The 20,547-nt window shown below is 44.4% G+C and overlaps 2 protein-coding genes across 2 annotated transcripts; both read left to right on the top strand.

Annotated features, from left to right (window-relative positions):
• Positions 1–4,603: 4,603 nt before the first annotated feature.
• On the top strand, positions 4,604–13,118 carry LOC128318111 (carcinoembryonic antigen-related cell adhesion molecule 5-like). The gene is made up of 4 exons (XM_053233257.1): positions 4,604–4,633; positions 5,240–5,509; positions 8,041–8,307; positions 12,769–13,118. The coding sequence occupies exons 2-4, from the start codon at positions 5,389–5,391 to the stop codon at positions 13,116–13,118; spliced, it is 738 nt and encodes a 245-aa protein (XP_053089232.1). The 5' UTR covers positions 4,604–4,633; positions 5,240–5,388.
• A 1,492-nt stretch (positions 13,119–14,610) lies between these two features.
• Positions 14,611–20,547, top strand: LOC113547237 (high affinity immunoglobulin gamma Fc receptor I-like). The gene is made up of 6 exons (XM_034303813.2): positions 14,611–14,749; positions 15,091–15,339; positions 15,446–15,559; positions 16,347–16,439; positions 17,294–17,377; positions 18,558–20,547. Exons 1-6 carry the CDS (start codon positions 14,611–14,613, stop codon positions 18,620–18,622), a joined length of 744 nt encoding a protein of 247 aa, XP_034159704.2. The 3' UTR covers positions 18,623–20,547.

Genomic DNA, 20,547 nt, shown 5'->3' with positions numbered 1-20,547 from the left:
ACTAGCGTGCCTCGCGGTGCCGGCCCCGCTTCTGCCGAGGCAGAGCGGCGGTTGCGCTCGTGGGGCTCGCAGATGGACCTGGCGGAGGGAATGGAGACGGGCCCGTCCCTTTCTCCTTCCTCACCCTCCAGGTCCACTGTCCCCTCCCTGGGCTCGGAAGCACGCTCTGTGGTTTCTTCCCCCCGGGGAGCGGACTCGGCGCTCCACCTATCGTCCTCCGAGGAGGTCGATGTGGAGAGCGTCGACCCTGAGCCGCAGTCTCCTCAATACGGGGAGCTGCTCGAGGTGGTTACGCGGGCAGTCGCTAAGCTTAGCATTGACTGGCCCGCTGAGTCACGGCCTGAGCCTCAGGGCTCTAGACTGGATGAGCGCTTTTTACGCAGTAGGCCGCCACCTCCGCCCCGGAGCCTGCCCTTTTTTCCGGACCTCCACACTGAGGTGTCGAGGTCCTGGAATAGGCCGTTTTCAGCCGGGTTGTTCAGCCCCACTTCTTCCCATTACGCTAATGTGGCGGGGCTGGACTCCGGTTACAGGGCGATGCCCAGGGTTGAACAGACGCTAGCCAGCTATCTGTCCCCTGCTGCTGCATCGTCCCTGAAGGCTCCGGCGTTGCCTACCAAGCCGCTGCGGACCACCTCAGTGCTGGTAGGCAAGGCGTACACGGCAGCAGGTAAGGCCGGTGCGTGTCTGCACACCATGGCGGTGTTACAGGCGTACCAGGCCGACCTGCTTAAAGAGCTGGACGAGCAGGGGGAGAGTACGTCTGAGCAGGTAGCTGAGCTCAGGCAGGCCGTTGATCTGGTCCTCCGCGCCACCAAGGAGACCGCCCGTGCACCGCGGCGTTCTAGCGGTTCCTCCCCCGTCGCTCTCTAGCTCGTGGGGCTGCTGGGTGGGGGCAGCCCCCTCCGTGTACGGCCCCCTCCTACAGGGAGGCCCAAAAGCACCGGCCCGGCCCTTCGGGCACTAAGGCGGATCTGAGGACCGTCCTCATGTCCAGAAGGGCCGCGGCTAAGAAGCCCTGATGGTTTTGGCCCAGGGCTTCCGAGGGCGGGCCCCTCTGGGGCGACGCGGCGTACACCTCATCTTACGGTGCCCAGGTCCCCCCAGTGCCCTCAGGAGGTCGATCTGCCAACCCTGCCACCTATGGTGCTTCAGGGCGCAGCGGTCTCCGGCGAGCGCCTCTCCCAGTTCTCGCCCGGCAACGTAGCGGGTCTGGGAGGCTCGCGGCCTCTCCTGAGGCCTTCGCAGCGGTTAGCTCATTTCCCCCATGTCGGTTCGCCACCTCAGGGCACCCAGCTAACCGCTTCTATTACACCTGAGGTCAGTCTCGAGAGACTGATTCCCTTAGTGAGCTTTCTGGCAGCGTGGAAACTTCTGCCAAATGTGTCTCATTGGGTCCTGCGTACTGTAGAAAGAGGCTACCGAATTCAGTTCGGCTCGCCTCCACCTCGTTTTTCTGGGGTTCTTCCCACTGTGGTGGGTCCCGAGCAGGCTCTGGTATTGGAGCAGGAAGTACGTACTCTCCTGAGGAAGGAGGCCATCGAGGTGGTCCCTCCTCACGACAGAGAGTCAGGGTTCTACAGCCGGTACTTCATTGTTCCCAAGAAGGGGGGAGAGCTGCGTCCCATTTTGGACTTGCGGCAATTGAACCTCTCAGTCGCTTGACTGAAGTTCAGGATGCTTACGGTCACTCAGGTCGTGTCTCAGATCAGGTCCGAGAACTGGTTCGTCACGATCGACCTAAAAGATGCATTTCCACATCTCCATCCTTCCCCCGCACAGGAAGTTCCTGAGGTTCGCTTTCGGGGGCAAAGCTTACCAGTATCGGGTTCTTCCCTTCGGCCTAGCACTCTCACCCCGCACCTTCACGAAGTGCGTGGATGCTGCCCTGGCTCCTATGCGACTACAGGGCATCTGCATACTGAACTATATCGACGACTGGTTGATTTTAGCTCATTCAGAGCAGATGGCGGCTCGGCATCGAGATGCCGTTCTCGCCCATATGAACTGGGGTTAAAACTAAACGCCGAGAAAAGCGTGCTTTCTCCAGCTCAGAGAACCGCATATCTAGGCGTCGTGTGGGATTCGACCACGATGCAGGCACGTTTGTCTCCTGCTCGGATCGAGTCGGTCCTCACAGCGGTCGCGAGAGCGAAAGTAGGCCGGTCGCTCACTGTAAAGCAGTTTCAGAGACTGCTGGGCCTATTGGCAGCTGCGTCCAACGTGATACCGTTTGGCCTGCTGCACATGAGACCCCTACAGTGGTGGCTCAAGACCAGGGGGTTTTTCCAAAACAGAGGAAACCCGCTCCGCATGATCAAGGTCACGCGGCGATGCCGCCGTGCCTTAGCTGTGTGGAGAGAACCTGGGTTCCTGTCTCAGGGCCGGGCCCTGGGAGCTCCTGGTCGCCGTGTAGTGCTAGCGACGGATGCGTCCCTCACCGGATGGGGAGCGGTCATGAGTGGCCGTCCTGCCCGTGGTCTGTGGAGCGGCCGCCATCTCACTTGGCACATTAACCGCCTGGAGATGCTGGCCGTGTTTCTAGCTCTGAAACACTTTCTCCCAGACCTAAGAGGCCGCCACGTGTTGGTGGTCTCTTACATCAACCGCCAGGGAGGTCTGCGTTCGCGCCCCCTTTACAGGCTGGCGCTCCAGATCCTTGTGTGGTCCCAAGGGAACCTCCTCTCATTGAGAGCGGCCTACATCCCTGGTCATCTCAACGTGGGAGCGGACGCCCTGTCGAGGCAGGGGCCGGTGCCCGGGGAATGGAGACTCCACCCCGAGGTGGTGGAGCTCATATGGCGTATGTTCGGCAGAGCCCAGGTGGATCTGTTTGCGACGCAGGAGACGTCGCACTGTCCCCTTTGGTTCTCTCTGACTCATCCAGCTCCTCTTGGACTGGATGCCATGGTACAGCCGTGGCCGAGGCTGCGTCTGTACGCCTTCCCTCCGGTCGCTCTGCTCCCGGGAGTTCTGGAGAGAGTGCGCCGGGACGGATTTCGTCTACTGTTAGTAGCCCCATTCTGGCCGGGCCGAGTATGGTTCTCGGACCTGATTTCCCTCCTAGACGGCTCCCCATGGGAGATTCCGATCAGGAGGGATCTCCTCTCACAGGCGGGGGGCCATCTTCACCCCCGCCCGGAGATGTGGAAGCTGTGGGTGTGGCCTCTGAGGGGGCACAACTCCGCGCTTCCGGTCTCTCAACCGAGGTTGTGGAGACCATCCTCCAGTCCAGAGCTCCCTCTACGAGGAAACTGTACGCCCTGAAGTGGAAACTTTTCACTTCCTGGTGCGGAGACCGCCGGCTTGACCCTGTTCACTGCCCAGTTGGTACAGTGCTGGAGTTCTTGCAGGCCCGCCTCTCCGCGGGGCTGACCCACTCCACCCTGAAGGTGTACGTAGCGGCTATTGTGGCCTGCCACGCCCCTCTCGATGGCCAGTCAGTGGGCAGGCACCCCTGGGTGACATGTTTCCTCCGCGGTGCGCTGAGGATCAGACCTCCAGCTCGATCTCGGGTCCCCTCGTGGGACCTGGCCGTGGTTTTAGAGACTCTCTGCAAACCCCACTTCGAGCCCATAGAGGAGATTTCGGACCGTCTTCTGACGTTGAAAACTGCCTTTCTCTTGGCAATTTCCTCTCTTAGGAGAGTGGGGGATCTTCAGGCCCTCTCGGTGGCCCCTTCCTATTTAGACTTTGCGCCTGGTTTGGCCAAAGCATTCTTGTACCCCCGAGCGGGGTACGTACCGAAAGTCCCCTCCTTGGCACCACGGCCGGTCGTGCTGCAGGCTTTCTGTCCTCCTCCCTTCAGGGAGCCCGACCATCGGAAGCTCAATTGTACGTGTCCTCTGGTCTCCCCAGTCCCCTGGGGGTCAAGGCTCACTCTACCCGAGCGGTGGCGGCCTCTAAGGCCTTTCTGGCAGGTGTGTCCTTACAGGACATCTGCAACGCAGCGGGATGGTCCACGCCCCTGACCTTTGCCAGGTTTTATGACCTAGATACCCGAGCCACTCCCGGCTCCTCTGTCCTTGTGCCTTAGGCTTGCCTCCTCCTGGAGGCAGGGACTTGTAAGTCTGGCGGCGTGGGTATACTCGTTCCCATAGCGTTTCGTGACGCAGCTCGAGTTCCTGAAGGGGAACATCTCCAGGTTACGTATGTAACCATGGTTCCCCGAGGGAACGAGACGCTGCGTCTCGGTGCCACACTTCCGGCGTCCCTGCGGCGCTTGCTTCATTTTCCAGTAAGCTAACGCGGGGCTCGCCGCTCGGGCTTTTATGCTTCCGGGTCGCTACGTCTCGCCCATCCATTGGACGGATTAGACACGTGATTCAGAGCGCGGTCACGCGGGGGCGTTCCCATAGCGTTTCGTGACGCAGCGTCTCGTTCCCTCGGGGAACCATGGTTACATACGTAACCTGGAGACGTTTTTGTTTATTTATTATTAAGAGAGATTAAAATGTATTTCTTACAGATGGTAGTTTAGATTCCCTGAATAAGATTTAATCTTGTGGGTTCGGTGTGCCTAAAATGTGCTGTTTTCATTAATAGACTGAATATTTTCTATATTCATGTGATGTTCTGTTTCTGTTTCCTTTTTTAGTGCTGATTTCGCTTATACCAGTGGCCCATGCTCAAGGTGATTTATATATAATTTATTCTGTATATTGTGTGCATATTTGATTTATTTTGGGGCTGAGAAGTTTGTGCAAAATTTGTCAATTTCTTCCTAGTTTACTAATGCAGGTTTTATAGCTCTAAATAAAAGATGTGACATTAACTCAGTTATTTTCGGTCTTTGTTTTTCGTACCATCTCATGTGTAGATTCACTTTGTGATCTTGGTAAATTCACCCACACTGTGTGGCTCTTGATTTACGGTTTCCCTTTTCACAAGAATTACTTTCACTTAAGATAAATAGTGCTTTAATATAAGAAAAGAATGACCAACAAAAGTTTTGATGTGAATAAATAGTTTTATGCTGCTTAACATATTAATTATAAAACAGCACAAGTTTAATGACAGCAGCATTTTTAAGCAAGTTTAATGATAGCAACTGACATAAATAGTGCTAAATAAAATTGTCCATGATGCCCCTGATTTATTAATAGTATGTAGGTTACACATATCAGTATCAACAAGTAACAAAAAACATGTACTCATACTCAATCTAAAAAATTATATTAGTAGTGTACACTTGGGAATTACTTTATGTAAGGTTTATTAACAAAAGAATGTTTTACAGGGAGTCCTAAAGTCGTGGTGTCCATAAAGCCTGATACACATGTGTTCATTGGAGAGAATGTTACTCTCAGATGTGACATACAGAGAGGAGGAAGCACTCAGCGGACATACAGCTGGTATAAAAATAATAACACACTCACAGACAACACAATGCAGGAGTTCATAATCCGGTCTGTTACTGACTCTGACAGTGGTGTCTACACCTGCAGAGGACAGAGCAGTTTCTTTCAGAGGTCAGAGATCAGCGATGCTGTTACACTGACTGTATCAGGTGAGTCTGTGGGTGTTTATTTCTTATTTAATATGATGACATTATTTTTAGGGTTCAGATTTTGAGCTGTCAGTAACTGAGTCCCTGTTTATTTAATGTTGACTTTCCCTGTCTAGTAGACACCAATTTCTTTCACAGGAATCATCATCATGTGTTTTGCAGTAGCATTTGGGTTTTATATTAAGTTTGCAGTAGAATTGTGGTGAGTCAGTCTGATTAATAGTACACAGTGAACATTAAGAAAGAAGGCAGTAAATCTCACCTTGTGTTGGCTCTGCCATTATCTGATTTATTAGAAGATCATTTAAGGAATTGGAATTCTAAGGTTTTATCTGAGCATTCTGTAATTTTGAGAGATTTTGATTATCAGCATCATCCACATCAGTCTCCGTCTCATCACCTGAGGTAGAAGTCACTCACAGCATTTAAATACGAGCCTCATTATCTTCTCTTCACTTGACTGATGTCTGTTCACACTAACACCGCTGGGGAAATAATCCCTGATTCACTTCTGTTCTGTTGACTATATTTCTAGTTATTAATGTCTTTGTATTAGGTCATTTAAATATTTTATAACTTTGTCTGCTGTCTTCTGTTCAAAATGTGTAAACACTCCTCCCTGTTTTAATGATGATGTGATGGCACATGAGCATCGCAGACATTTTGACAGCCACTATCTGATTACAAACTGAATTGATTAGACTTCTGTCTGTTTATATGTAACTATCCAAAGTTTTTATCAAATCCTTAGAGAAGCACACTTAACTCGAGAGGTTTTAGATGTCTGACATACTCGACATACTGACTGCACTTCCTGCTGTGTTTGGTTAAGTAGCTCATTGCCCAACATGATCCTTGCAGACAGACTCCAAGACAAGGTTAGAAAGTAAGCTAAATTAAAAAAAAAGTAATTTCAGTAAAATATATTTATGGAAAAAAAGGTTTCTTGAATTAGAAGTGTCATAGTACTAGCAGAAAAAACTATTTTGGTCAAAACTTGACTTTTGATCATGATTGGCTTCCTGAATTCAGTTGTAGCGACATCCAGACTGCCTCACATATGTACAGTAACTAGCATATTTATAACATTTAAAAAAAAGACAAAAGATTGAACCATATAATTTCAAGTACTTGAATTGAAATTTGTAGTGACAATGTAAAGGGAGATAATAAAATAATGAACTCTCAACTGTGTGTCCTCTCTTACAAGTGCAAAAATGATGCTCTGATAAAGATTGTTTTTACTTAACCCGAAATCTTCCCCTTAACACACAAACACATTTTCTTTCAAGATTCATTTAGGTATAGAGTTACTCTAAAGGGTAATTAAGGAAGTTTTTATATTTACCTGTTTAACTGTTTACACCTGCATACAAAACACATTTCATCTTCACTGAAATCCAGGCTGATCCTACTTTCATGGTTGGACTGCAGGAAGTCATGCTTTTGCTATTTTTTTTAGAAAATGCAGACATATTCAGATTGTGGTGCAGGATTTTACAGGATCTATAAAATAACAATCTAAAATAAGCAAATACAGTGTTTTACACTTCAGACTAATCATAAATTTTGTTACTGTGGCCGCTGGGAAAATACACACAGGACCGACTAAGACTATTTGGGGTTGTTTTATTCCTATTTATTAGTCAAGATATTATTCCTATGAAAGGAAGATCGGTGAAATAAAATACAGAACCAAAATGTCCTCTGCTTGGCTAAACATGGTCTGACTAAATAAATAAAAGAAAAGACACTTATGGTCACATAATTTAAATGAATCTTAATGGTGTGCAGTTTAAAAAAAAAAAGAAAGAAAGAAAACTCAACTGCAAAAACAAGAGAGAATCATGCAGGAGAAAACAAGGAAATAATGCGGAATCAGGGGGAAATAATACGGCAGTGGCAATTCTAAAAGAAAACACATACACCTTAGAATTCCACTGACAATTATTCTGGCATACATTCAAACTAAAATACACTTTGAATGTCAGTGTGAAATCTATTCACTTCTGAAGCATGCGTTAAACACCTAGGGTTAGGGTTAGGGTTAGGCCAATCACACCACGAGAACTCGCTTCGCTCTCAGGTGCTCACAGGTTAGCTTGGCTCACAGTGCTAACTCTCACAACGCCACGATGTCCTTCGTCAGTATCCAAATCACTGAAAATCTCTATACCGCTACACACACAGCCTATTGCCCTTGTGACTTCCTAATCACCCGCTCACTTGCGTTGCTTCATTTGCATACGAGATGATGTCATCAGTTGACTCTTAAAAGCCCCATTCTCTACAGATATGAGTATTCATACATTACAAGGATTAATGCCTTTAACCATCACCCCGTTACATTACATAGAAAATATACTGAAAACCAGCTGTGTAAGAAAACATACAATTGTAACATATTTTATCAAATGTTAAATATAAAGGTTTGTTTTAAACACAAAACATATGTTAAAGCACAGTGAATCTACTGCTTATGTTGTAAAGTGAAAAGCAGCTCTGACACCTTCATCATTTCATACCAACAGTAAAACCCAAACCGACTGCGAGAGTGAATACTCAGAGCTCCGTCTACACTGGAGACACCATCACTCTGAGCTGTGAGCTGCAGCAGTCGACTGGATGGAAGTTTCTCTGGTACAAAAATAATCAGCTGTTACAGCTTCTGAAGAGTGAACAAGCACACACACTTAATGTGACAGCCAATAATGCAGGAGAAACAGTGTACCAGTGTCGCGCACGCAGGAGAAACTACTACACAATGTTCAGTGATCCTGTCAGGATTACAGCGAGAGGTATGTCATGATTTTTTCCCCTTTTCACTACAGTTTCATTAGAAGGAGTAAGAAAAAATATTTGTCAGAGAAGTTTATGATTTGCTGTTTCCCTGTAACATGACAAGCTCCTTTTTTTTATTCCTTAAAAAAAGTGAAAAAAATACGCAGAACAATTGGCATGAACCGGCCTTGAGCAATAATACTCAGAGGGACCAGTTAAGACAGGTGAAACCCGCAGGAGGCAGGAGCCAGCCTAGGAGCCAGCCTAGGATAATCATTCCCAAATAATCCCATGTCGTCTCAGCACCTTTCAGAAAGGGCCAAGAACACACTAGGAATACGCCTGTCATAAACAGGTGTGTGCCCCTAGGTAGAAAGGATCCGAGCCTGTAAGGCCAGAACATCCAGGCTATAAAAGCCGCCGCACAAATGTCTGCCATGGACACCCCGCTAGACCATGCCCAAGACAAGGCTATGCCCCGAGTGGAGTGGGCTCTAACTCCTATGGGGCTATGGAGGCCCAGGGAGGAGTATGCTAGCGCAATAGCGTCAACTAGCCATCGAGAAATTCTCTGCTTTGTGACCGGAGACCCTTTGGTGCGGCCGCCAAAGCACACAAAGAGTTGTTCCGACTGCCTGAATGGAGCGGAATGCTCGATGTAAATTCTCAGTGCCCTGACAGGGCAGAGAAGGCTCAACTCTGGGTCTTCCTCCAGACTGTCCTGCTATAGGAGCATGAGAAGCTGCTATAGCTGCCACATAGACCTTGAGCGTGGAAGGGGAGTGGCCCTTGTCCAACAGCTTTTGTAGGAAGGACAATATCACTGATATGTCGCAGGAAATAGAATCTTCGCCGCGGGTTGCACACCAGGCAGTGAAGACCGACCATTTAAGGGCATAGAGGCATCTCGTGGATGGGGCTCTAGCCTGTGATATAGTATTTTGGACACTTTCGGGGAGATCTACTGATTCCCGTCGAGAGCGCAAAGATGTAATGCCCACAACTCGGGTTGGGGGTGCCAAATTGTCCTGTTCGCCTGAGGGAGAAGATCCTGCCTCAGGGGAATGGGCCACGGGGCTGCTGTAAGCAGTTGAGATAGCTCTGAGAACCAAAGTTGGTTTCTCCAGAGCAGGGCCACTAGGAGGACTCTGCGTTTGTGATCCCTGATTTGTCTGATTACCTGAGGGATCAGAGTGATCGGGGGGAAAGCATACAGGAGAAGGTTGGGCCAATCGTGGGCCAAATGCATCCTCGCTCTTTGAAAAATATATTGGGCAATGAGAGTTGTCTTTTGTTGACCTCTGCCTTGCCAAAGACCTTCCAAACTGAACCGTCTGCGGGTGGAGCATCCACTCCTCCGAGGGGACGTTGCTCCGAGATAGCATATCTGCTCCTTGGTTCAGCACGCCAGGGACATGTGCTGCCCTCAACGACCACAGATTGAGATGTGCCGTGAGGAGATCTGACACTCGTAAGTGGAAGAGGAAGTATGCTCTCTGTCTGAAAATGTTTGTGTTTTATTGTTCTTGCTATAACAGCGGCTGCTTTTGTGGGTGCTTTCAGAACGGGCCCAGTATCCACAACAGCATTTACAAACACATTGCCACCGGCACCCGGAACAGAACGGGGTGCTTGGGGGCATAACAGAGATCATTTCGGGGGTGGTCCGGCGACAGCTAGACTTTGCCCCTTCCTCTTCCTTTCCAGTAAATCAGGACGACGTCCGAGGCGCAGGATCCAGTGTCAACTTGGGCCGGGGTCCTTGGCGTCTCAAAAATGAGTGGCGTCTGGCTGAGCGGGAGCGCTGCGGAAGCTCAGGCTGTCGAGTAGGCTGAGCGGGCGCAGGCGCAGATCTAGCCGGCTGCTGCATTGTGGCGGGTTTAGGGCGATTGGTGGCACTCTCAAAGCTTGAACGTTTCGGCAAGAATTCTGCGCAGCAGTAAAGCACTCAGCAAACCCTTTGATGGCGGGTCTGAACAGCCCCGTGGGAGAAACTAGAGAATCGAGGAAAGGAACTTTGTCCGCCTCTTTGATCTCCGTCAGGTTTAGCCACAAGTGGCGCTCCAACACCACTAAATTGGCCATTGACCTCCCGATGGCCCGATGGCCTGAGCCGTCGCCCTCGTAGCTCGAAGGGCTAGGTCCGTCGCACTGCGCGGCTCCTTGAAGGCCGCAGGATCGGGCCCCGACTCGTCCATAACTTGGAGAAGTTTCGCCTGAAAAACCTGGAGCACGGCCATTGAGTGCAGAGCTGAGGCTGCCTGCCCAGCGGAAGAGTAAGCTTGTCCAGCAAGGGCAGACATTGTTCTGCACAGTTTCAAGGGGTGTGTGACATTCGCTCTCCATCCAATGGCAGTGGGCGGGCAGAAGTGTGCGGCCACTGCCTCATCCAGTGGAGGTAGCCTCTCATAGCCCTTTTCGTCCGCCCCGTCGACCATGGAGAACGCGGATGAAACGGACGTGCGAAGGCGAGCCGAATAAGGGGCGCGCCATGACTTAGTGAGCTCATCATGGACCTCTGGAAAAAAAGGCACGGCTCACTGACGAGGAGCCTGACGGCACCCCGGCAGGAACCACCCATCCAGACGGCTCCGAGTGGGCTCCTCCGGCATGGACCACTCTAAACCCAGCACTGCCACCGCTTTAGAGAGAACGCGGAAGTGCTCGGCATCCGTACTCGTCTTGGTGACGCTGTAATCTATAGACGGCAAAGGGGCGGGGTCGAAGGGAGAGCCCGAAATATCCTCCGCATCTAACGTTGCTAAAGATATGCTGTCATCTAGCGGGTCGTCCTCTATCGCGCCAAACTAAACCATGTCGCTCGCATCAGCTGAGGGATGCTGGCACTCAAAGAAGACGGGGGCGAATCCTCTCTGCAAGGCGAGAGTGACGCACGCGGGGTCTGAGCCAGCGTGAGCTCGCTCACAGCCGGGCGCCACTCTTCTCTACCCCGCCGTTTTTTACTCGCTGGTCCCTGGGAGGAAGAAAACGGGGGGGCGCGAGAAGCGGCATTGCTTTCTTTTCAGAGCGTGCAGAGAGGAGAGACTCATGCTCACACAATGCAAGCATTCCATGTCCGTCAGAGCGGCTTCCGCATGGGGACGACCCAGGCAGGAAACACACTCTGAGTGGCCGTCATCAGTGTGCAGGGCGGAGCTGCATGAGCTGCAATGACGGCGCGGATTTATATCAACGCCGCTTGCTCTTTTAGAGAAAAAAGCTCTTTTAGAGAAAAAAGGCTCTTTTAGCTCTCTTTGATCTTTTAGCTCTTTTCGCTCTTTTAGATCTTTTTTAGCTCACCGGATGGCGGCAGGGGACGAGCTGGTATCGGCGCCGGACGCTGAACGGCGGCTCCAAGCTCGGCAGGAACAGCGGGACGGCGCCGGCGAGTAGCTCTTGTCCGCAGCGAGGCGTGTCAACGGCGAGCGGCTTCAGTCTCGTAGCTCAGCGTAGAGATTGCTCTTCGTCGCTGAAGGAGAATTGATCTGAGATCCTATGGCACAATGCCCGATTATATAGCCAGATGGCTCCTCCCATTCTGGCGGGCTTCCTTGCCATAGATGCGTGCAGTTCCGCTGCCGAGCCATTGGTTCGCTTTATTGCACTGCACGAACCAATGGCCGTGCAGTTTCACTGCGTGATTGTAAAGGCTTCAGTCATCGGAGAAAAAGGAGTTTTCCCCATAGCGTCTAGCGAGGCAGTACGAGTGTAGTATCGAAAGGGAACATGGTTACATGTGTGTAACTAAACACCTGAACTCCACAAACTGTTGTAAAGTGATAAGGGTTAAGCACAAATTTACTGTAATTAAAAACATAAAATAGGACACAAAACCAACCCCATGCTGTAATCTTCATTACAATTTTCCATTTCAGCTTGCCTCTGAAAATTTGTACAAATTATTGTGTGTGTGAGTCACACTGAAACTGTTTTACTAATGAAGACTGGGTTTTTGTAGGAAAAACTATATTTATGATTATGAATACTAAAGATGGCTGCAATTCAGACATATAGTTACACTCATCTAACTACACATTATTAGTGTTTTATCAATAGTTAATATTTGTAACTATTACTCACTCCTTAGTTGATCTTTTGTAGTTAAACAGGGCTGTGTAAAATTGAAAGTTTTATTTATCTATTTATTTATTTATTTATTTATTCATTCATTTATTTATTTATTTAGCACAACCCTGTTCTGCTTGCTTCTACCAGTGACAGAATCACAAATGTAAAATTGCAATGATGATCATCAGTCCCATAAAGACTACAGACTACACTGTCCTGTACAGTTTAACTGGATTTACATGTGATGTTTACTTTAAAAAAATTTGTTTTTTGTTAATTACAAAAAAATTTCCTCAATATTAACAAAATCATTAATATTGAGGAAATGTGCAATTACTCATTCATGAAAAACCTCGTACTGTGTATTAAATTAATTTAGAAAAATTTGTTTTGTATTTCCTGTGTAACAGAGAGACCACGGGCAGTACTGAGTGTATCTCCACAGAGCTGGCTGACTGAAGGAGACTCAGTGACTCTAAGCTGTGAGGTTACAGACTCCTCTACAGACTGGACATTCAGCTGGTACACAACTGTTCCCTACAGAGATGGCTTAACTCAAATAAAAAATAATCGTGGCTATAGCATGTATGTGGAGCTCCTCTCAGACAGCAGCAGAGGATCTGGAGGCAACTACACTCTCAGTCCTGCTGCTCTGAATCACACAGGAGTTTATATGTGCAGAGGAGAGAGAGGAGAACCAGCCGTTCACACACAGTACACCAATCCACAGCCACTATGGATCACTGGTGAGGAAAAATAACTGTTGTGTTGAAGTGTAGAATAGAATAGTGTGGATGTAAGATCAGATTAATGCAACATTTATTTATTAGTTAAAGAGCTCTAAGTGCTGGTAGAGGCTTATTGTCATGATTTCCCTTGTGTTTCCCTGTATTTTGTGATGTCTCTGCCCCTTGTCATTGGGTAACTTTTCTGGGTAACATACAGGACTCAGGAGATGGTTGAGGATCTATGTGCAGGAGGATTTTATTTTAAAAGCCAGAAAGGTAGAGCAGGTAAACATTACAGATATAACCAAGTACAAATACATTATTCAGAAAATGTGTTCTAAACAGATACAGATTTGAATAGGAGGTGCACTATTCAGGGTTTGTTTGTTTGTTTGTTTGTTTTTAGAAAGCTTTCCAAAAAGGCAAGAATATGCCCACATCTTGTTTAAATCCAAATCCAAATACAAATATGGCTATTTAGAGCTAAAAACAGATGCAGGTACAGATGATGTCATTATGTTACACTGTTAATAAACGCAATGCAGATAACAGAGGTGTAAAGCAGGCAAGAGTCAAACACGCTGAAGCACCGTACAAGAAATCAGAGGACAAATCCAAAAGACTAATCAAATGACAAGGTAGAGAGTCTAAACAGGGCAATGGCAATCACAAACTAAACACTGCTCTGTACTTGCACAAACGCTGGAACTGGCAAGACTTTACATCATGTATAAGACCATGTGCTGGCCTAATATACTCTACAATGAGGAAGTGACCTGTAGGTGGTGTGATAGAGCTAGACTAATACTCAGGCGACAGTGACATCTGGTGGTGAGGAGGCGTAATGTCCCCTGGTGATGTGATTCCCTGATTGTGTGCACCTGTTCCTCACTGTAAAACATTTACTGTAATATTTACAGTAATTTACTAGCAAATCACAAATCGCAAATGACAGGAAATAACCATAAACATATTTACTGTAAAGTATTCTAATATCTTTATAGATAATTCCTGTTATGTTTATTGTATATTTCCAGTAATATACTGTAAATTTTGCAAGTTAAATACTTGCTCAAGGACCCAACCATAGCAGCTTAGCAATGCTGGGATTTGAACAGACGACCTTCTGATCTGTAACTTAAAGCCTGAAACACTTTAAACTCAAGCTTGATACAAGGAGAAATTTTATAATCTTACCCCTGGCAAAAAGATATCCCACTATGCAATGAATTTTCTGGTATTTTACTGTAAACCTGTGAAATAATAAAACAGTATTTTGCTGTAAAATAAATAATGTACATTTACAGCAATTTCCTTGTGTTCTTCCTCATTATATCACACAATTTCTCTTTAATTTTTATTTACATGGCTTTCTTCTTTGTTTAAGGTGAATCTCCTCCAGTCTCTCTGATCATCAATCCCAGCAGAACTCAACACTTTGCTCATGACTCTCTCTCACTGAGCTGTGAGGACCAGAGAAACTCTACTGGATGGACAGTGAGACGATACACACACAGTGAGGGAATGTTAGATTGTTCACGGTGGGGATCAGTTACAGGATCTACATGTAAAATCAGCTTCCTCTCCACATCCTACACTGGAGTTTACTGGTGTGAGTCTGAATCTGGAGAAAACAGTAATCCTGTCAACATCACAGTGCATGGTGAGTCTTCATGTAGTGTGTTTATTGTTAAAGGAAAAGGGAAATGGTTTATAGAATATTCTGAGTATGGATATGTGTATGCTAGTAGTAGATGGTAGTTTTACTAGTAGCAGTAAATGAGCATGGAATCAAATCAGTATTGGATATTCATATATATCTGTACTGATGCATCCATAATTCAGTTGAACGTTTTCTCATGAGCTAGTGAATTAAATACCTGCAGACTCCACAGATTTATAGGGTTTTAAGTCATATACAGATAAATTAGAGAACTTTTATATATCATCTACACACAAATAATAGTGTGTAGATTTCCTTGTTTGTGATTTTCTGTGTTCTAGATGGTGATGTGATCCTGGAGAGTCCTGTCCATCCTGTGACTGAGGGACATCCTCTGAATCTACGCTGTTTATATCGCAGCACAAATTCCTCAAACCTCCGAGCTGATTTCTATAAAGATGGATCAGTTCTCCAGACACAGACTACAGGAGAGATGATCATCCGAACTGTCTCAAAGTCAGATGAAGGTTTCTACCACTGTAAACACCCAGAGAGAGGAGAGTCACTGAAAAGCTGGTTCTCAGTCAGAGGTGAGAAACCTTGTGAGAATTTCTTTTTATTTGCTTCTCTTTTTAATAACACAGTTTATATGCACAGTGTTTAAATACTTAAATTCTGCTCTCTTTCTCTCCTCAGTCTCAGGTTCTAGATCCGGTGGTGTAACAGTAGGAGTGGCTGTGGGTTTGGGATTTTTGTTCATCGCTTTACTGATCTTAATGATCCTGCTGTGGTCCTACAAAAGAAAAAAAGGTCTGATAACTGCTTTAGCTATATTATGTAGAATATACTCAGCGTTTCTAAAAAATAAAGCAAATTTTGATGTATCACGTAATTGTGGAAAAATAACTAAAGGTTACTTGAATAACCAAAAGTGTTGTTTGGAATATTTCACACTTAAGTCATCATTATGGTCTGAGATATCGTCCTGATTACAGTGTAAGAAACAGTTTAAATACAATGTAGATTATAAAATAAATAAAAAGCACCTGCACATACTAAATATAGATATACTAACTGTAATGTTGTAATTAATACATATTCATTTTATTCATTAATATTATTATATTATAAACCAAAAACCTTTTGTAAAGTCATATTTTCAGCTAAAAAAATCTATTTCAGAAAATATGGTGAAAGATGTGATGAAGGTTAACGACTAATTCACTCTAAAGAAAATGTATGTATTTAATTTTTTTTTACTTTTTTTTAGTTAATATTTTTTCAAATTCTCACAAATTATTCTGGGTGTGAGATCTGTCATACTGAACCCGTTTTAATAATGGAATCTGAGTTTTTGTGAAATCATTAGGTTTAGTTGTAAATATAACTTTACTACAGGTTTTGCAGTTCAGACGTGTAGTTACACTCATCTAACTACATATTGTTATTAGAATTATATCCATAATTAATAATTGTACCTATTCCTACTGTATTGTAGTCTCTCTGGTTATATTGCTGTAATCAGGGCTGTATAAAATAAAATGTTTCTGTAACTATTTACACCCTGTTCAGATGTAGAATCTGTTTCCCTCTACAGAAAAGCAGAAGAAAATCAATCAGACATCAGAGCAGAATCAGAGCCGGTCAGGAGCTGAAGACTATCAGTCAGGACACACACCACTTCAGGCTGGTCAGACACTGTCTCAATCACTTTATTTCTACATTTATTAGAAGAATAGAAACTCACATCTTTCTTTGAAATTCATTGTAAAATTATCATCTCTTTAATACACAGCATGAACAGCTTTTAATAAATTCAGTTGTTTTATTTGTTTGAAATCTATTTTGTAATCTACAGTAGCATTTATAACAAATTCAGAACTCTTTATTATGTTTTCTCCAGAAAGTGAACATATTTATGGTACTGTGGATCAGGCAGATACGAGTGGAACAGGTAGCTTTATTTCCTCTTGCATTAGGAGACTTAACTATAGATTAACTCTATACAGTAAAGTACAGAAGTGTTCAGTGTTCAGGTGAAGCTGCAGCTGAGAGTGAAGCCACTTATGCACAGGTCACGAAGAAAAAGAAGACAAACAGGAACAATGGTAGAGAATTTTTAATGCTGGGACATTTAATGTATTTATTAAAAAAACAAAATCAGCAAATAATATTTGAAATCTTAATAAATCTTAATCTCAATAACTTGTCACATTAACAATCTGCATCCAAGTATCTGAGGTCATAAGCTGCAATATTCCTCCAGATCAGCGAGTCAGTTCCGTCACAGGCTCCATTAAAAAGTCAGTGATGTGTTCTGCATAGCATTAATCATAAAGTTCTCATACATTCGAACAGATGCCTCATGCTGATGATAGAAGAAGCTGAAGAAAGTAACCTCTAGAGTTTAAAGATCTACTCAGCTAGAGTTCAGTGAGGTTTTGGCAGGAGACTGATAATGACTTATGTTTATGTTTATGAGTTATGACTGATGTATTACAAGGCTAAAGATCATTGGGATGGTTTTGTTCTCTGCTACTGCAGGTGCTGATGCTGAACCCGGTGTTAGTGATGTGATTTATGCTAATCTTGAACTAAAACCAATGAAAAATGAAAACAGAATAAAAGGTAAAGCAAAATGAAGACATTTTATTTTGTGTCATAGTTCACCTGCACCCTACTCTTATTTTACGTAATGAATAAAACACACTGTTGTGCTGTTATAGGAAAATAATCAATGACAGTGTGGTGTGATGAAGCAGAGTTACTGCTTCAGAGTTCCTACCCTGGAGGTGATTATTTTCCTATTACAGCACATCCCAAAGTGTTTTACCACAGCAACTTCCCTTTTTAATTCATTACAGAAAGACACATCATACTTTTCATCCATTTATTGTTGTGAGATTTCTGCAAAAGTTAGTTCCTTTTATCACTTGTGTTTCATCACGTATAAACAGTCGTTCCTTTATCAGCTTCTCTTTTTTCTCTTAAAGTGATAAAGCTTAGAGTCCTCTGTCTTGAAGACTTTCCCATGTCAGAAAATTTCGTGACTGTTACACAGCACTCACACTGGAGACTCCTTCCTAAATGTTAAATAAACTTCTAACAGAAAAATCCATATTAACACTTACATTTTTTTTTTGTTAAACAACATCCCTTAATCTGTTTATTCACATAATCTATCACTTTATTTATGTAATCTGTTACTTTATTTGTGTAATCTGTTACTATAGAAGTGATATCATATTAGAACAATTGGCATTAATATAAACGTGTGATTTGCAGCTGCACTACTGTCAGAGCTGCTGTTATAGAAAATTAATCAACACCTTCTGACCAATCAGAATCCAGAATTCAACACTGCTGTGGCCTAATGTATTTTACTTGTGAATGATTTAATATCCAGATCATTTTCTATTTAATACTTTCGATGATTTGTAATTTTTCAGGAGATTAATTCAGGATATCTTGATTCCCACTAGAAAAGGCCAGTGTTTTAAAGGTGCATTGGGGTGAACTTGGCATCTAGCAGTTACAGTATCCATGTACACAAAACCCCGCCTCACAGAGTTCATCCATGTTAGATTGGTAGCTGTCTAGATAACTTTCCATCATCTCATTCTACTTGGACAGTTATGACATAGTTAGCTATGAACATGCAAAATACTGACACGTCAAATAACTAACTGATTTCTTGCTTTGGTAACTGATTCAAAAAGTTAATTAGTTTGTAACATCAGTGATAGCAATGTGAGGAGAAATGTATTTCTAAACATATTTATTGCAATCACTTTCTTTCTCTCTGCAGTGAGCCGTGTGTCTGTGTCCACTGATGAAGCTACAGTTCTCAAACAGATCGCTGGAAAACTGTGAATTGTGATTGTCTTCTGTTTTTGCTAAAATGCTCAGAGTAGTAAAGTCTGCTCATCCCCTTCCTGTACCCAAGGAACATCACTTATTATTTTTTAATGCTTTTTACTGCTTTTCCTTTTCTACTTATTCTGTACACTTATTATTAAGTATTGGGACACCTGACCATTATACCAACAGGGATTTTAATGACATCGCATTCTAAATACATTAATATAGAGTTGGTCCCCCCTTTGCAGCTCTAACAGCTTCCACTCTTCTGGGCAGGCTTTCCACAAGATTTGCGTGTTTCTGTGGGAATTTTTGCCCATTCATCCAGTAGAGCATTTGTGAGATCAGGCACTGCTTTTGGACCAGAAGGCCTGGCTCGCAATGTATTCCAGTTCATCCCAAAGGTGTTGATTGGCATTGTGGTCAGGGTTCTTTGCAGGCCAGTCAAGTTCTTCCACACCAAACTCATCCAATCATGTCTTTATGGACCTTGCTTTGTGCACTGGGGCACAGTCACACTGGAATAGAAAAGGGCTTTCCTCAAACTGTTCCCACAAAGTTGGAAGCATAGCATTGTCCAAAATGTCTTGTTATGCTGAAGCATTAACATTTCCCTTCACTGGAAGTAAAGGGCCTAGCCCAACCCTGAAAAACAGCCCCATACCATTATCCCTCCTGCACCAAACTTTACAGTTGGCACAATGTAGTCAGGCAGGTAATGTTCTCCTGGCATCCACCAAACCCAGACTCGCCCATAAGACAAACATTATTATTTTACTCATATACTTGCACTTCAGTGCTTTTGGTTGTTTTTCGGTTGGATACGAACACTTGGTATCTGGTACTGCACACACCAAAGAAGAAGAAACATGAGTGAAGTATGTAAGTCTGTCACTGGTTTCTTACACAAAGTGAGTTATTCTTGTTGATGTACAAATTTCACTGATGAAATAATGAATTAACATGAAAGTACAGTTGGCTGGGGTGAACATTTATATTTTTGGTTCTGCAACGTGCTGTCCTGGATCATTGCTGCCGTCATCTGATCTGTTGATCCACACACACACACACACACACACACACACACACCTTTTAAATAATGTTGTTTTTGAAAATTTTCTCTTTATAATTTACATTTTTCTAAACATTTTCTATGCCTTTACACATGACCTGATGCTTTGGTAGTCATCTCACCACATTCAATAGAGGAGGCTTACGTTAGAGAACTCGTTTTGTACTTCAGCAATGTTTAGATAAAATATGAATAAAGATGTACAACTCTGAATGAAATGTAGGTTATCCTTGCCATATATACAAATAATATTTTCCTTAAAACATATATATTTTATATCTTTTCATTCTGTTTGTTGTTAATTTTAGACAGGTTAAGCAGTGATGTTGATGGTAGTCAAAAATCAGCAGCTTTCCACAGGTAGTCTACATTTAAAGCCAAGTTATTAGTAAATATGTTTGTGTGGAATTACAGTGTACAATTGGGTGTTTTATAAATGAACAGTGTCATAAACAGAGCTGTGGTGTTTTTTCTACTGTGATAAAAGCAGTAAGTGTCTTCTGAGCTGCAGTCACTTACTGCTTTTATCACTGGAGAATCAACACTACAGCTCTGTTTATGGCCCTGTTCACTGTTCAATTCCATATTTGGACAAAATCTATTCATGCATACCAAATGTACATCTGAACCAACATGATAGATGACAAGGACAAGGTCCACTGTCTTCCAAAGTTTAGCTCCAACCCTAATCAAACACACCTGAACAAACTAACCAAGGTCTTCAGGATTACTAGAAAATTACAGGCAGGTAAGTTTGGAGGTTGGAGCTAAACTCTGCAGATTTGAAGAACCCTGTGATAGTTTCATTGTTATCACTATAGACTTCATTGAGAAGCATAAGCTATTGTATGTCAATCAAAAACAC

The sequence above is a fragment of the Pangasianodon hypophthalmus genome, chromosome 4, assembly GCF_027358585.1.
Source record: "Pangasianodon hypophthalmus isolate fPanHyp1 chromosome 4, fPanHyp1.pri, whole genome shotgun sequence".
In the NCBI taxonomy this organism is placed as follows: Eukaryota; Metazoa; Chordata; class Actinopteri; order Siluriformes; family Pangasiidae; genus Pangasianodon; species Pangasianodon hypophthalmus.
This window is presented reverse-complemented; position numbering and strand designations above follow the sequence as displayed.

Coding starts and splice junctions, on each gene's coding strand:
- LOC113547237 (XM_034303813.2), top strand. CDS start 14,611: ATGTTAGATTGTTCACGGTGGGGATCAGTTACAGGATCTACATGTAAA. Junction 15,560..16,346: donor GTCCTACAAAAGAAAAAAAG/GTCTGATAACTG, acceptor TTCCCTCTACAG/AAAAGCAGAAGAAAATCAAT. Junction 17,378..18,557: donor AAATGAAAACAGAATAAAAG/GTAAAGCAAAAT, acceptor TTCTCTCTGCAG/TGAGCCGTGTGTCTGTGTCC.
- LOC128318111 (XM_053233257.1), top strand. CDS start 5,389: ATGCAGGAGTTCATAATCCGGTCTGTTACTGACTCTGACAGTGGTGTC. Junction 5,510..8,040: donor TGTTACACTGACTGTATCAG/GTGAGTCTGTGG, acceptor TCATACCAACAG/TAAAACCCAAACCGACTGCG. Junction 8,308..12,768: donor TGTCAGGATTACAGCGAGAG/GTATGTCATGAT, acceptor CCTGTGTAACAG/AGAGACCACGGGCAGTACTG.